This window comes from Bombina bombina, chromosome 4, assembly GCF_027579735.1.
Source record: "Bombina bombina isolate aBomBom1 chromosome 4, aBomBom1.pri, whole genome shotgun sequence".
In the NCBI taxonomy this organism is placed as follows: domain Eukaryota; kingdom Metazoa; phylum Chordata; class Amphibia; order Anura; family Bombinatoridae; genus Bombina; species Bombina bombina.
This window is the reverse complement of record NC_069502.1, coordinates 104,646,412-104,661,214: the sequence shown is the minus strand read 5'-3', so window position 1 is coordinate 104,661,214 and position 14,803 is coordinate 104,646,412. Positions and strand designations below refer to the sequence as shown.

General features: G+C 36.6%; 1 protein-coding gene across 1 annotated transcript in view; it reads left to right on the top strand.

The window, feature by feature from the left end:
- LOC128656938 (cytochrome P450 2K6-like) overlaps positions 1–14,803 on the top strand; it is a 400,794-nt gene that overhangs the window by 243,651 nt on the left and 142,340 nt on the right. Inside the window, exon 8 of the mRNA XM_053711116.1 lies at positions 9,719–9,892. Within this exon, the coding sequence (XP_053567091.1) occupies positions 9,719–9,892 (174 nt within the window). The remainder of the gene's footprint in view (positions 1–9,718; positions 9,893–14,803) is intronic.

Sequence of the window (14,803 nt, the reverse complement as noted above, 5' to 3'; positions counted from 1 at the left end):
TGTATAATAGTGTTTCATATTCTGGTATTACAAATATATTTCAAAATGTTCATGGCTATTAACTAAATAAAAGAATTCAGGTATTTATATTAATTGTATGGTTTCTAGTAGATGCATGTTAGTTAAGGGTTTCTATTTTTAAGGATAATTATTATTTGTATTGTGTTATAACCCTGCCATAAGCTGATATATTATTTGGAGAGCACTACTTAGATTCTTATCATAAATCCTGACACTATACACCTTATACCTGCATCCATATTTAGACAAGAGCTTTTACTTAGTAACTAGAATAGCCAGGAGAGAGGTAAAAAGAACAGGGAAGGTCTTAGGTAATATGAATATTATGCTTAATTCACTTCCTATACCATTCCCCCATCTCAGTTTGGCTACTGGCCAATTTCTAGTTTAAACAACAACATGGACTGAATCTATACAATACTCTTTAGGGGAAATAGTTTCAACTTATAAACTCAGGACACCTTGTAAAATAAATACATAAATTCACCCGAAATGTCTATTACAAATAAGTCCTCAGTCATAAGGATTTCAGACGTTCTCCATAAAAAAGGGCCCTTCTAGTAATCTAGTTTACAGAGACTGTGGCTAGGCTGGCATACAGGCCCCTAGCTTCAGGAATGTTGACCTTACAGAAGAACAAAAACCTGCTTTCTTAATACAGCATTATAATCCACCAAGTCTATACCAGAAAGGAGCGTGGCCTTTTACCATGAATTACTCCAGATTTGCACACTCCGCCAAAAAATATATAAATATTTTTTCATTCTCTTTGAACAAAACTTGTGCCATCCTCTGTGTACCCCACAAGCGGCGTCTTTATATAAAGAAAAAGGTTGTTTGTCTATATACTTTCAGCCTCTTAATTAGTGAGTAATAGCCTCAAAAATACACAGGTGCACTAAAAAGCCTTTTCAGGTTCCCATCTCACAGATTTTGTTAGGAAGAGATATCAAAAGTACCTTGAATCTAGATAAGATATGCACCTGTCAGCGTGCATGTTTCTTTAAGCACCAAAGACCACAAGGTGGCTGCGAGTATGTCTAATGGCCGGCTTCAGCAGATCACCCCACCAGATACTCGCAACTTGTTGCTCCATCTATGCACCCTCACAGTCCTTTGCGGTCCGGTGTTGAAAAAGATGGATCTCATAGTTGCGTGCCCTCCATTTTTCCTCAGGACTCCCACCACCTAGGCGGTCCAACGTTTCGTTACGCTCTGGCCTTACAGGCTTAGCTGTCCTCCCTCTGCCAATATTGTCCGTGTTGTCTTTATGCTTGGCAGGCCACCTGGACCGGTAAATATAGGTCTGGGCACTCCGGTTATTGCTTGGGATTTGGTAGTACCACCTTAGATGGTCTACCAGTTCTGATGGACTCAGATGATAGCCAGACTGGCCTGGGTCAAAGGCCCTCGAACTCCAATGGGGGGACTGGAACAATAGCTGCTTCCCCAGTAGTTGTGGTGCGCTGCCAGCAAACTGCTCCAGCTGGGAGCAAGAGGATCCGGAAGCCATCCTCAGCGAAAATGGCTCCAAGGAAATATTGGCAGCGTGGTTTCTCAAACAGGGCAGTGCTCTATCCGACAAGAGCCATTACACAATTCACCCAATCGTGACCACGCCCCTTCAGGCCCATGATCCATTTTTTTTCTAAAGCTTTGAACTTGATTCTTTACTGTGATAGGTCTGTTACCACATGCAACAATCAAATTATAATTAGAATATGCATTCTTGAGATCATTTATTTTTTTCTGTTGATTGAGAATATAATCATACTGACTTTGTTAATTTATTTATACTGATAGCAAACAGGTTTCTAACTAGTTCTTTATTATACATTTGCTGTTTTAGACCTCAGAGAAATAAAAAGTGAACTTTGCTAAGCATTCCCTACAGTACATTTCCTTTGCCCATATTATCCCACCCTTATCATATTATTCTTTCTCAAGCCTATCTGATACTTACGAACAATAATACAGACTTTGAATAATGAAAAATGAAAGAAATTATGAGAACATTCAAAGGGGCTGCCCTCAGGGGATTCTCTAAAAGGGTTTTCCCTACAAGTTGCCAGATGTCTACCATAAAATGTAATGGGGCTTGTTGAAAAAGGAAACTTTACTGGAGAAAGAGAAGTTACAGGGAGCAGTGGCACACTTAAAAATTAAAGGGATGGAAAAGTCAAAATTGAAATGTGCATGTGTGCAGTTCTGTTTTGTATAGTAGCATTTTTTTTAAATGTAGATTCTTTAGCAAACAGGCTTCTAGTAAACATTATTTCTATGTTTCAATAATGCTCTAGCATTCAAACACTATGCCTGCTGAGAGAGTCAGCAGAGACTTACATGACACACACAAAATTCACAAAACTGTCAGCTCTCTGAGCATGCGTGATGTTTAAGTATAGGTGCACAGGGCACTCACAGCATATGTGAATATGCCGCTTAAAAAACGGTAATAACTTACTACAATCATTCGGCCAGATTACAAGTTTTGCGTTATGAGCGGCTCGGTAATAACTTGCAAGTTATTTCCACCGCTCACCTTTAATAGCACTGCTATTACAGGATTTCCAAAAACCTGCCTTAGCGGGCAATATGGTTGCGTTGAGCTCCATACCGCACACAAATACCAGTGCTGCTTTGAGCTGGTTTTACGTGCTCGTGCACGATTTCCCCATAGACATCAATGGGGAGGGCCAGCTAAAAAAAAAGCCTAGCACCTGCAATAAAGGAGCGTAAAGCTCCGTAACGCAGCCCCATTAATTGCTAAGGGGAAATAAAATGTATGTTTAAAAATAACACCCTAACATAAACCCCGAGTCTAAACACCCCTAAACTGCTGCCCCTGACATCGCCGACATCTACATTATACTTATTAACCCCTAATCTGCCTCCCCTAACATCGCCGCCACCTACATTACAGTTATTAACCCCTAAACCTAAACCTAAGTCTAACCCTAACCCTAACTTTAATATAATTAAAACAAATCTAAATAAAACTTACTATCAATACCTAACTAATTCCTATTTAAAGTAAATACTTACCTGTAAAATAAACACTAACGGCTAGATTACGAGTTGTGCATTAGGCTTAAAAAGCAGCGTTAGCCGGTCCCAACGCTGCTTTTTAACGCCCGCTGGTATTCCGAGTCTTGAAGGTACAGGTGTACCACTCACTTTTTTGGCCAGACTTGGAAATACCGCAAATACACTTACGTAAATTGCTTATCCTATTTTTTCAATGGGACTTGCATAGCACCGGTATTACGAGTCTGCCAAAAAGTGAGCGGTAGACCCTCTCCTGTCAACACTGGTACCGCATTTTAAAGTCAGTAGTTAAGAGTTTTACACTACAAAGCTGTAGCATAAAACTCTTAACTAAAGTGCTAAAAAGTACACTAACACCCATAAACTACCTATTAACCCCTAAACCGAGGCCCCCCCTACATCGCAAACACTAAAATTAAAAAAATTTAACCCCTAATCTGCCAAACCGGACATCGCCGCCACTATAATAAATATATTAACCCCTAAACCACCGCACTCCCGCATTGCAAACATTAGTTTAATATTATTAACCCCTAATCTGCCAGCCACAACATCACCGCCACCTACCTACATTTATTAACCCCTAATCTGCTGCCCCCAACATCGCCGCCACTGTATTAAAGTTATTAACCCCTAAACCTAAATCTAACCCTAAACCTAACACCCCCTAACTTAAATATAATAATAAAGTTACAATTACACCTAACACTACACTACAATTAAATTATTTCCCAAAATTAAATACAAGTAAATACAATTAAATTAAATTATCTAAAGTACAAATAAAACACTAAATTACAGAAAATAATAAACAAATTACAATATTTTTAAACTAATTACACCTATTCTAATCCCTGTAACAAAATAAAAAAGCCCCCCAAAATTACAAAAGCCATACCCTACACTAAATTACAAATAGCCCTTAAAAGGGCCTTTTGGGGGGCATTGCCCCAAAGTAATCAGCTCTTTTACCTGTAAACATTTTTACAAATCCCCCCCAACATTAAAACCCACCACCCACACAACCAACCCTACTCTAAAACCCACCCAAACCCCCTTAAAAAAACCTAACACTAACCACTTGAAGATCACCTTACCTGGAGAAGTCTTCATCTAACCAGGCCGAAGTCCTCAACGAAGCCGGGAGAAGTCTTCATCCAAGCCATTATCATCCTTTTCTACCTTAATTCTGATTGGCGGATAGAATTCTATCAGCCAATCGGAATTGAAGGGACGCCATCTTGGATGACGTCACTTAAAGGTATCTTCATTCTGTGTTAGCCGTCGATTGAAGAGGATGCTCCGCGTCGGATGTCTTGAAGATTGACCCTCTCCACACCAGATGGATGAAGATAGAAGATGCCGTCTGGATGAAGACTTCTGCCCATCTGGAGGACCACTTCGCCCGGCTTGGATGAAGACTTCTCCCGGCTTCGTTGAGGACTTCGGCCCGGTTGGATGAAGCCTTCTCCCGGTAAGGTGATCTTCAAGGGGTTAGTGTTAGGTTTTTTTAAGGGGGTATTGGGTGGATTTTAATGAACCAATCAGCCAATAGGATTGAGCTCACATTCAATTGGCTGATTGCATCAGCCAATAGGATTTTTTACCCTTTAACCCTTTGAGTGCTAATCACTTTCCCACCTGATTACCTTACCAATGTGGGGTCTTGGGGGTCTGTAACTGCTTAGATGCCTGAGATACAGGCTTCTAAGCAGCATGTCCCCTGCTCCTATACTTAACATTGTTAAGTATAAGTAAAGTTGCGCAGAGGCATTATCACGTCATTGTGCATGAAGTCACTGTGCAAAACATGATACCCCAGCAATGCCTGTCACTCTACAGGCACGATCACCGGGGTAGGAGCGGGTGTGAGCCCCCAGATCTCAATCAAGGTGGGAGAGTGCTAGTGACGGCTCTGAGCAGTCATTAGCACCAAATTGGGAAACTCTGTGACGGCTCAGAGTCGTCATTAGCACTCAAAGGGTTAATTCCGATTGGCTGATAGAATTCTATCAGCCAATCGGAATTCAAGGGACGCCATCTTGGATGACGTCATTTAAAGGAGCCTTCATTCTTCAAGATCCAGCGAAAGACGAGGATGCTCCACGCCGGATGTCTTGAAGAAGGACCTGCTCCATGTCAGAAGGATGAAGATAGAAGATACCGTCTGGATGAAGACTTATGCACGCCTGGAGGATGACTTCTTGCCGCTTGGATGAAGACTTCTCCCAGCTTCGTTGAGGACATCTTCCTGCTTGGATGAAGACTTCTCCCGGCTTCATGAGGATGGATGTCTGGTCTTCAAAAACTGTAAGTGGATCTATAGGTGTTAATGTTAGGTTTTATTAAAGGTTTATTGGGTGGGTTTTATTTTTAGATTAGGGTTTTGGGCAATGAAAAAGAGCTAAATGCCCTTTTAAGGGCAATGCCCATCCAAATGCCCTTTTCAGGGCAATGGGGAGCTTAGGTTTTTTAGATAGGATTTTATTTGGGGGGTTTGATTGTGTGGGTGGTGGATTGGTGGGTTTTACTGTTGGGGGGTTGTTTGTATTTTTTTACAGTTAAAAGAGCTGATTTCTTTGGGGCAATGCCCCGCAAAAGGCCCTTTCAAGGGCTATTGGCAGTTTAGTTTAGGCTAGGGTTTTTTATTTTGGGGGGGCTTTTATATTTTGATATCGCTATTTAGTTTAAATATTTGATAATTTCTTTTTTATTTTGTGTAATTTTATTGTTTTTTTTTTTTGTAATTTAGTTAATTGTATTTAATTAATATAATTTATTTAATTTTAGTGTAATGTTAGGTGTTAGTGTAACTCAGGTTAGATTTTAATTTACAGGTACATTTTTATTTATTTTAACTAGATAGTTAGTAACTAGTTAATAATGATTTACTAACTAGTCTATCCAGATAAATAAATACAAACTTAGCTGTGAAATAAAAATAAAACCTAAGATAGCTATAATGTAACTATTAGTTATATTGTAGCTAGCTTAGGGTTTATTTCACAGGGAAGTATTTAGTTTTAAATAGGAATTAGTTAGGTAATGATAGTAAGTTTTATTTAGATTTAATTAATTTATATTAAAGTTAGGGTTAGGGTTAGACTTAGGGTTAGGTTTAGGGGTTAATAACTTTAGTATAGTGGCGGCGGTGACGTTGGGGGCGACAGATTAGGGGTTAATAATATTTGACTAGTGTTTGCGATGCTGGAGTTTAGGGGTTGATATGTGTATTATAGTGTTTGCGATGCAGTAGGGCCTTGGTTTAGGGGTTCATAGGTTTAGGGGTTCATAGGTAGTTTATGGGTGTTAGTGTACTTTGTAATACTTTAATTATGAGTGTTATGCTACAGCTTTGTAGCGCAAAACCTATAACTATTGACTTTAGATGGTGGTACGAATCTTGTCGGTATAGGCTGTATTTTTTGGCCTCCCAGGCAAAACTCATAATAACGGTGCTATGGAAGTCCCATTTGAAAGGTGCGGTAGTTACGTTGCGTTACGGCCAAAAAAGTGTGTGGTACAGCTATACCTGCAAGACTCGTAATAGCAGCGGTAGTGAAAAAGCAGCGTTATGAGCCATAACGCAAAACTCGTAATCCAGCCGATTGTTTGCTAATGCTAATAAAAGTATATTACAAAAAATGCTTCTCTTAAAGATTCAAAAACATTCATACATACTTTAAAGTGACATTCCAGCCAAAACTGGATTCCACATGGATGCATTTCAGTTTTGTATAGAAGCATTTTTTTTAATATACATGTACTGTATATTGCACATATTTTTCAAATGATTCTGCTTTCACCGTATATTATCTCACAACCTCCTCTCTTTTCATATGGGTGTGTTTTTAAATTAAATTAGGGTAATAATTGTTTTGAGTTTTTTTGCACAACCGCAGGAGGAGAATATAGACCTAACAGAGAAATTTTAGCTACATCCATGGAATGCATTTGTTCTGCCCACTAGCAGAGATGGGGAAACTAATTTCATAATAGGGATAATAATATGCTTTGAATTTCATATTATAAGTTGTTTTTTGCATGTGCAATGTATTTTTATTAAGATTTCTACTGTGTTCTGTTTTTTCGGTGAGATTTCAATATAAATTATGGACCTTATGGTCCTTAAACAGCTTATATAGGGCTAGAGTAAAAGTGGTGTGCTAACAGTTGCACGCAAGTCGAAAAGGGTTTTATTGCGGCTCTTTCTGCGTGTTGGAAGTAGCGTTCATATTACAAGTTGAAGCGCAATTTAATTTTTTGCACGTTGTGATAGCCCAACTTTAGAGCTCTGGTTAACTGTTACGCAAGATTAAAAAGTTGCACAAAACACATAAAAATTAAAAGTGCAATTACACTCATGATAACACTATCTAAAAAAATATTTTTTTTTTTTTTTTAAAAATGGCATAAAAAGTTATATGGGCTCAAAGATATGAGATCTTAGGTGTTAGAAGAAAAAAAAAGGAATTTAACATAGATAGATGTCTTAATATGTAAAAAAAAAAAGGGTGCAGATATATGTGTTTTTATTTGTTTACGTATGTATTTATATGTGTATATATGTATTTACAGACATATATACAAATATAAATGCACAAATACATATTTATACATACTGTATATAAACATATATACCGTATGTGCATTGTAGCCCTATGCAATCAAGTAACTAAAAATGCAATGCAATATTCATATTTATTAAAGTGTTATACTCTGTATGTACTGTAAATATTTCACATGCCAATATATTACCATATAGATAGATAGATAGATAGATAGATGATAGATATTTACCAAAAAACACCAGATATATATATAGAAATATTTATTTAAGAATAAATAGAACATTTTCTGCTATGTAAAGAAAATTGGAATGCAAAATATTCAAATTTCATGTTGGGTTAGCACAATCGGCTTAGCACAAACGCAATCGCATTAGGTTCTTTTCCACTTTTCACACTCTATTGAAGTCTATGGGGGAATACGTTAACATGGTCACGATATTCTAAGTTCCACTTTTTGCACACGTCAGGTTAGCGTTTGTGCGCAAACTTTTTACTTTTAACTAATACAAGCACAACCCAATGCATGTAAAAAGCCTCTGAACCGAAGTTAACAATCAAGTGGAAGCGTTAATCTCTTGCTCGTAATCTAACCCAAAGTGATTTAGTTAGGTACATTTATCTTTTATTGTACATATAAATAAGCACAGAGGGACAGTAGGGACTTAAAGGGACAGTTAGGTCAAAAGTAATTGATGATGATTCAGACAGAGCAAGCTATTTTAAGCAATTTTAAGCAATCTATCTTATCTCTGATCATTATACTAAATGGCTAAATTTGAGAGTTTTCACTTAAGCAGCTGTGAAGCTCCAGGAAGAAATGTTCATTAGAGATTGTTAGTAACATTGTTGCTACTTAGTTATTTTTTAAAACTAAAGCAAAAACTGCAAGGCGATTTTCACTTTCTTTTCAATTGCCAGTGTTTTTAAAAACTGGAAAACATATTTGAACTAACATATATTTGGTGTGCAATAGCACTAAGTTTAGTTTAACGCTAGTACAGTACAGTACAGCACTCAATTACACAGGTACAATTCAGGTACAGTAAATGGCTACAGTGCTGTTTACAATATGAAAAAAATTCAAATATCCAAAATTCAGTGATAATTACTATAGTAAAATTTGCCCGACTATGAAACTGAGACACAGAGGCCTATTCATCATATGTCTGTCAGACCTGATCCGACAGTGCAGATCAGGTCCGACAGACATCGCTGAATGCGGAGAGCAATACGCCCTCCGTATTCAGCATTGCACCAGCAGCTCTTGTGAGCTGCTGGTGCAACGCCGCCCCCTGCAGACTCGCGGCCGCCAGTAGGGGGGTGTCAATCAACCCGATAGTACTCGATCGGGTTGAATTCCGGTGATTCCTGTCCGCCTCATCAGAGCAGGCGAACAGGGTTATGGAGCAGCGGTCTTTAGACCGCTGCTTCATAACTGGTGTTTCTGGCGAGCCTGCTGGTGAGCCAGAAGCACAGGGCGTCAAGGTCCGTACGGAGCTTGATAGATAGGCCCCACAGAGTGCAGTGTAATGCTGTAAACAGACCAAACTGCACATAACAAAATGGCGCCAGTCTCCTTTCTTGCAATCTCACTATGAGTACAATACTGTTTCAAAATGCTTGGAGGATGGACTTAAGCTCAGCATTAGCACTGCAGTAGTGCAGCGCTTTAAAGCGGAGTATTCCTGTATTTGTGACTTTTTAAATTGTCTTTTTCTTAATAAATAAATTCAGGCCTCTGACTGGGAGCTTGATTATCAAAAACTTGCTGGCTGGAGGGAAATCATGTATGATCTTTTTGAGCATTCTATTTGAGCCCTTCATAGCTATATAAACACAGCACTCAAGGCAAAAACTGTTTTCTTAAATTCTTAAAAGAACCTTGGAGTAATGGCGAGGCATCATCGATAATGTCGCCATAGCTTTAGATTATCGGGCCCTGGGAGAGATGGATAGCTACCGAACAACATCTTTTTAAGAACAGCATTATTGATTTGTTTTACAATAAAATGTTATGTCGATTAATGCAATGTTTTTAAGTAAGCCTCTAATTGTTTCTCCTTTTTGCTTATTTCCAGTTGTACAACGCATACCCATCCCTGTTTCGCTGGATACCTGGAGTTCACAAAACAATTAAGAAAAATATGAATGAGTATCTTAATTTTATTAGAGAGACCTTTGCAAAACAAAAGGAGCAACTGGATGCTAATGACCAGAGGAACCTTGTTGATGTATTTCTTGTTAAACAAGAGGTATAGTAAAATTATTTTTTGCTCACGTAGATGTATTTATCACTCTGTAGGTAGCCAAAACATTACATTATCAATCTTAAGAAATAAAGGGTATCCCAAGAAAAAATGTTTTTGTTTACTGTGGGCCAGATTACAAATGGTTCACTAAATATATTTTTTGCGTGCAAGCAAACAACACTGGAAGTAAACTTTTAACGCGGGCGGGTTAGCACTCGTATTACAAGCTGGACACCTAACGCTTACCTGACACCACATTAGACCTACAGCACTAAACCCGAAGGTACTTTAAATATTTTATATGCCAATGTTCTTTACATAGAATATGTTGTTTTTTTAACCACTACCCTTCATGCAAAGTCTTCAGTTGCGCTAAACCAAAGAGTGCAAATTTATTTTGTGCTCGAACGAACGTGTTTTCATTTAACTTGTAATATATGTGCAAGTTAATATAGGCATGATATTGCTTATTGCGACCTGTGCTAACTTTAGAGTGCCACTTGTAATCTAGCCCAGGTTTTGTGGGACAAAATAATAACCTAAAAATAAGCAGAAAGTGTTAATGTAGAGAAAGTTGGTTATGACCCCCCTCTGTTTTTTCTCAGTAGAAGATGAGACTCCTTATTAGAAAAAGGGGAAATTCTTCTTTTTAATTAGGGGACAGATGGAATACACCAAAGTTAAAGAAACTGGGAATAGCTGGAAATGTTAGCTCATGGATAGGGTGACCATATTGCCGCTTTAAAAAGGGACACATATAAAAAATACATATGTCAGGGCTGTTTTCAGGGCTGTTTAAATAAATGTTTTGTATAAGAACCCTGACATATGTATTTTTTATATATGTCCCTTTTTAAAGTGGCAATATGGTCACCCTACTCATGGATAAATAAGTGGATATAAGACAGGGAGTAACAAGTAGTAGTAGATGGCACATAATCAGTTTGAACAAGTAATCAGTGGAGTCCCCCAAGGCTCAGCACTGGGCCCTATTCTTTTTTAATATTTTTTTATAAATGACTTGGAGGAAGGCTTATATAGCAACATCTCTATTTTTACAGATATAATTGTTTTGTATAGCATTGTGGTCAGATTTATATAAGTGGTGTATCAATTAGCTTTTTTATAACATCACATTCATCTCCTTATTGCAGTTTGGAATACCACGTCACATTCCGGATAACTTGGGGAGTAATTATAGATATATAGGATAAAATTACTTAGGGATTATCAACCATTCTTGAGCATTTATTTATCACTTATTTTCTTTAATTAAGTTCTAAAAACATTATTATTATTCTCTTCCCTTATTTATAAAGTCTCTTTTCCCCCACATATTTAAACACGATTATGTAAATGGGTATATGTACCATTATGGATACATTGAACTATATACATTATTACTATAAGAAATAACACCTATTTCTTAAATGTTTTTAAATAATACAAAGAGAAACATATTTTCACATTTAGTGACATCTTGTAGTATAGAGAATTACATAGAAAATCTCTTAATTTCAACCCAATATTCTCTTAATAAGACATTATCACATTATATTATTAAAATAGAATTATACTAAACACTATGCTATAGTCATTGAGTTTTTGCTCTTCATCATATCATCACTATCATTATAATCAATCTCAATAATATAGAAATGTACCTCTTACATCAGTTAAGTATCACTAGTAAAATATGGTTCCAATATTAATATTTAATTAGAACACATCTACTAAATAGCAGAAAAGAGGGCACTCAAAAATAGACCGTGATTCTCCCAAACACGGTTAGGCTAAAATATAAAATAAAAAGAGGGGGAGAGTGGCACTAATAAAAGCTAAAAGGGAAATTAGTTTATCAATACACAATTCTATAAAAAATCAGAAATACAGCTAGATATAAATATAAATTATTTAATAGGCTCAAAAAAATATAATAATAATAATAATAATAATAAAAGTTATTCACACAATACACACATACATGTTGTGGCCACAACTCAAATAAAATATATATAAATATGTAACTCCTAATAAAGTCATATGTAACTCCTAATAAAGTCTTCAATGGGTGTGTATAGCGCTTATTCAAAAAATGAGCACCTTTGTGATGATCCACAATAAGGATGTTACTTTGTAGCCTAATCTTAATAATAAGCATATATCCCTTATTTGGACACAGTCTTTAGCATAGTACAAGTATAGGTAAAAACTCCTCAAGGAGTATGATATGGAGCGTGATGTTTGCAGTCAGCATAAGCTGTAGTATAAGCCGTAGTATCCACAGTAAGTGGAAAACAACTGTTGAAAAGCCGTATGTAGTCTAGGCAAAGTCTATAGTTCCTCTAATGGAATATTTTACATTCCAATGTTCTTCACATAGAAGAACATTTTCTATTTATTCATAAATACATATTTCTATATATACAATAACAAAGGAGAACACTCTCACTCAGTCCAACAACTGCCACGGTGCTAGTAAGGTTTAAATACAGCTGAACAAAAAACTTGCACTCTCTGGTGTTTTTAAGAAAATTATTTTACTGTGAAAAGTAGTGATGTTTCAGGGACCAAATATCCCCTTCCTCAGAAGGGGATATTTGGTCCCCGAAATGTCACTACTTTTCACTGTAAAATATTTTTCTTAAAAAGACCAGAGAGTGAAAGTTTTTTGTTCAGCTGTATTTATATATATATATATATATATATATATATATATATATATATATATATATATATATATATATATATATATATGATGCTTTTTGCACAAATATATATTTATGTGTATATATATATATATATATATATATATATATATATATATATATATATAGAGAGAGAGAGAGAGAGAGAGAGAGAGAGAGAGAGAGAGAGAGAGAGAGAGTAGAATAAGATTGCACTCCAAGCTAATAATTCAAACTAATGCATTGGGTGCAGCAAAAACAGCAAATAGACATAGAAAAAAAGCGCACTCCAAGGGATCCTTATTCAGGCACTTTTAATAGTGAACGTTTTCGGACGCCTAACGTCCGTCCTCAGACCAAAAAGTGTAACACTTTTTGATCTGAGGACGGACGTTGGGCGTCCGAAAACGTTCACTATTAAAAGTGCCTGAATAAGGATCCCTTGGAGTGCGCTTTTTTCTATGTCTATATATATATATATATATATATATATGTATATATATATATATATATATATATATACACAGTATATATATATATGTACATGATTATATACAGGTATAGATATATACAGGTATATACATATATATATATATATATATATATGTGTATATATATATATATATATATATATATATATATATATATACAGGAATATATTTACTTGAAAAAACATTGAACATATTCTGTTATGTGCAGAACATTAAAATTTGAAATATTTACAATAAATACACAGTATAACACTTTATTAAAAATATGCTTCTACATGTTTTTTGTTTTTTTTGAGGTATGAAATAACATAGCATAATGGCAAGGGTGTCCCATCACAAGTATGCAGAAGAGTTACATTCACAGATGAAGTTGAAATTCACATTGGACAAAGACATTCTGTTACATAAAACCGTTAAAATGGCAGATCTGGGTTAAAGATCTAAGTGGATTTGATGAGATATGAGACATGATACCTCATTTTATTTATCCAAACAAATTACCTTATAAGTAAAAATCAATGAATAGTAATTGAGTTAGTTTTTGCTGACACGTTTGAAGTGCCCGCAGTGTGGGGATAGCTTTTGTTAGGAGCATGGCAAGGAAGAATAGTAAGGTAGAGGATCAGGTGGGGAATGGAGAATGGAAAAAACAAACAAACAAAAAAACAGAATGTTCATTCTCTCTTCTCGTCTCCACCCCAAATGCAGGTTTAGTCCGGGAACTCCAACATCCAAGGTGCCAATGTTTCGAGGTAGAAGTCTAGTTTATCAGAACTTTATGAAGATAGAGTTCTATTTGCCTGATATATTGTATTGTAGTGAGGATAGGGGGTCTTTGGTTTTCCAATATCTTGCTATTGCTAGTTTGGTAGCCATACATATGTAAATTACTAGTGCTTTACTCGCCGGGCTTAAATTTGTTAAGTTCATGTGTAATAAAAATACTTCAAGAGAGTATGGTAAAGTGAGATGAAGTTGATCAAGGAGTTTGTGTATTTTCTTCCAAGTCATGTGAAATTTAGGGCAGGACCATCAAATGTGGAAAGTAGTGCCTATCTGTTCACAATCTCTCCAACACATGGGGGATTGAGTTCCGTAAATCTTATGGAGTGTGCTGGGAACTAGGTGCCATCTGACTAAGATTTTGTATTGAAGTTCACATAAAGTGGCACAATGCAAGAGTTTTTTAGTATCAAGGGTTTGTTTGTACCAAATGTCAGTGTCAGCAGCGAAACCTAGATCTCTTTCCCAGAATGAGTATTGATTAATTTTGTGTAGGCTATATGGTTCAAGAAGGAGTCTGTAGTGATAAGAAAGGGCCCATTTGGCCAAATGAGTTTGAGACCACTTTCGTTCCCAACTCGTTGGTGGTTTGAGATTGTGTTTAGGGTACCCTTCATGATCTCAGAATAGAGCTCAGTTGGAACGCCTCAAAGTGAATACTGGGGAGAACTCGATATTTCGTACAGAATTGGGGATGGAGAATCCAAACAACAGATTCATAAAAGTCCATAGCATGTTTGATTGGAAGAGTCCGCCAATACAAGACAATAAAGAGCACTGGCTAATGTGTGGGCTGGAGAGGGATGAGGTGCGATTAGTGATGTCCCGAACTGTTCGCCCGTGAACGGTTCACAGTGAACATAGCTTGTTTGCGTTCGCATTTGTGGGCAAACACATGGCGATGTTCGATCCGCCCCTATGTGTCATCATTGAGGAAACTTTGACCCTGTATG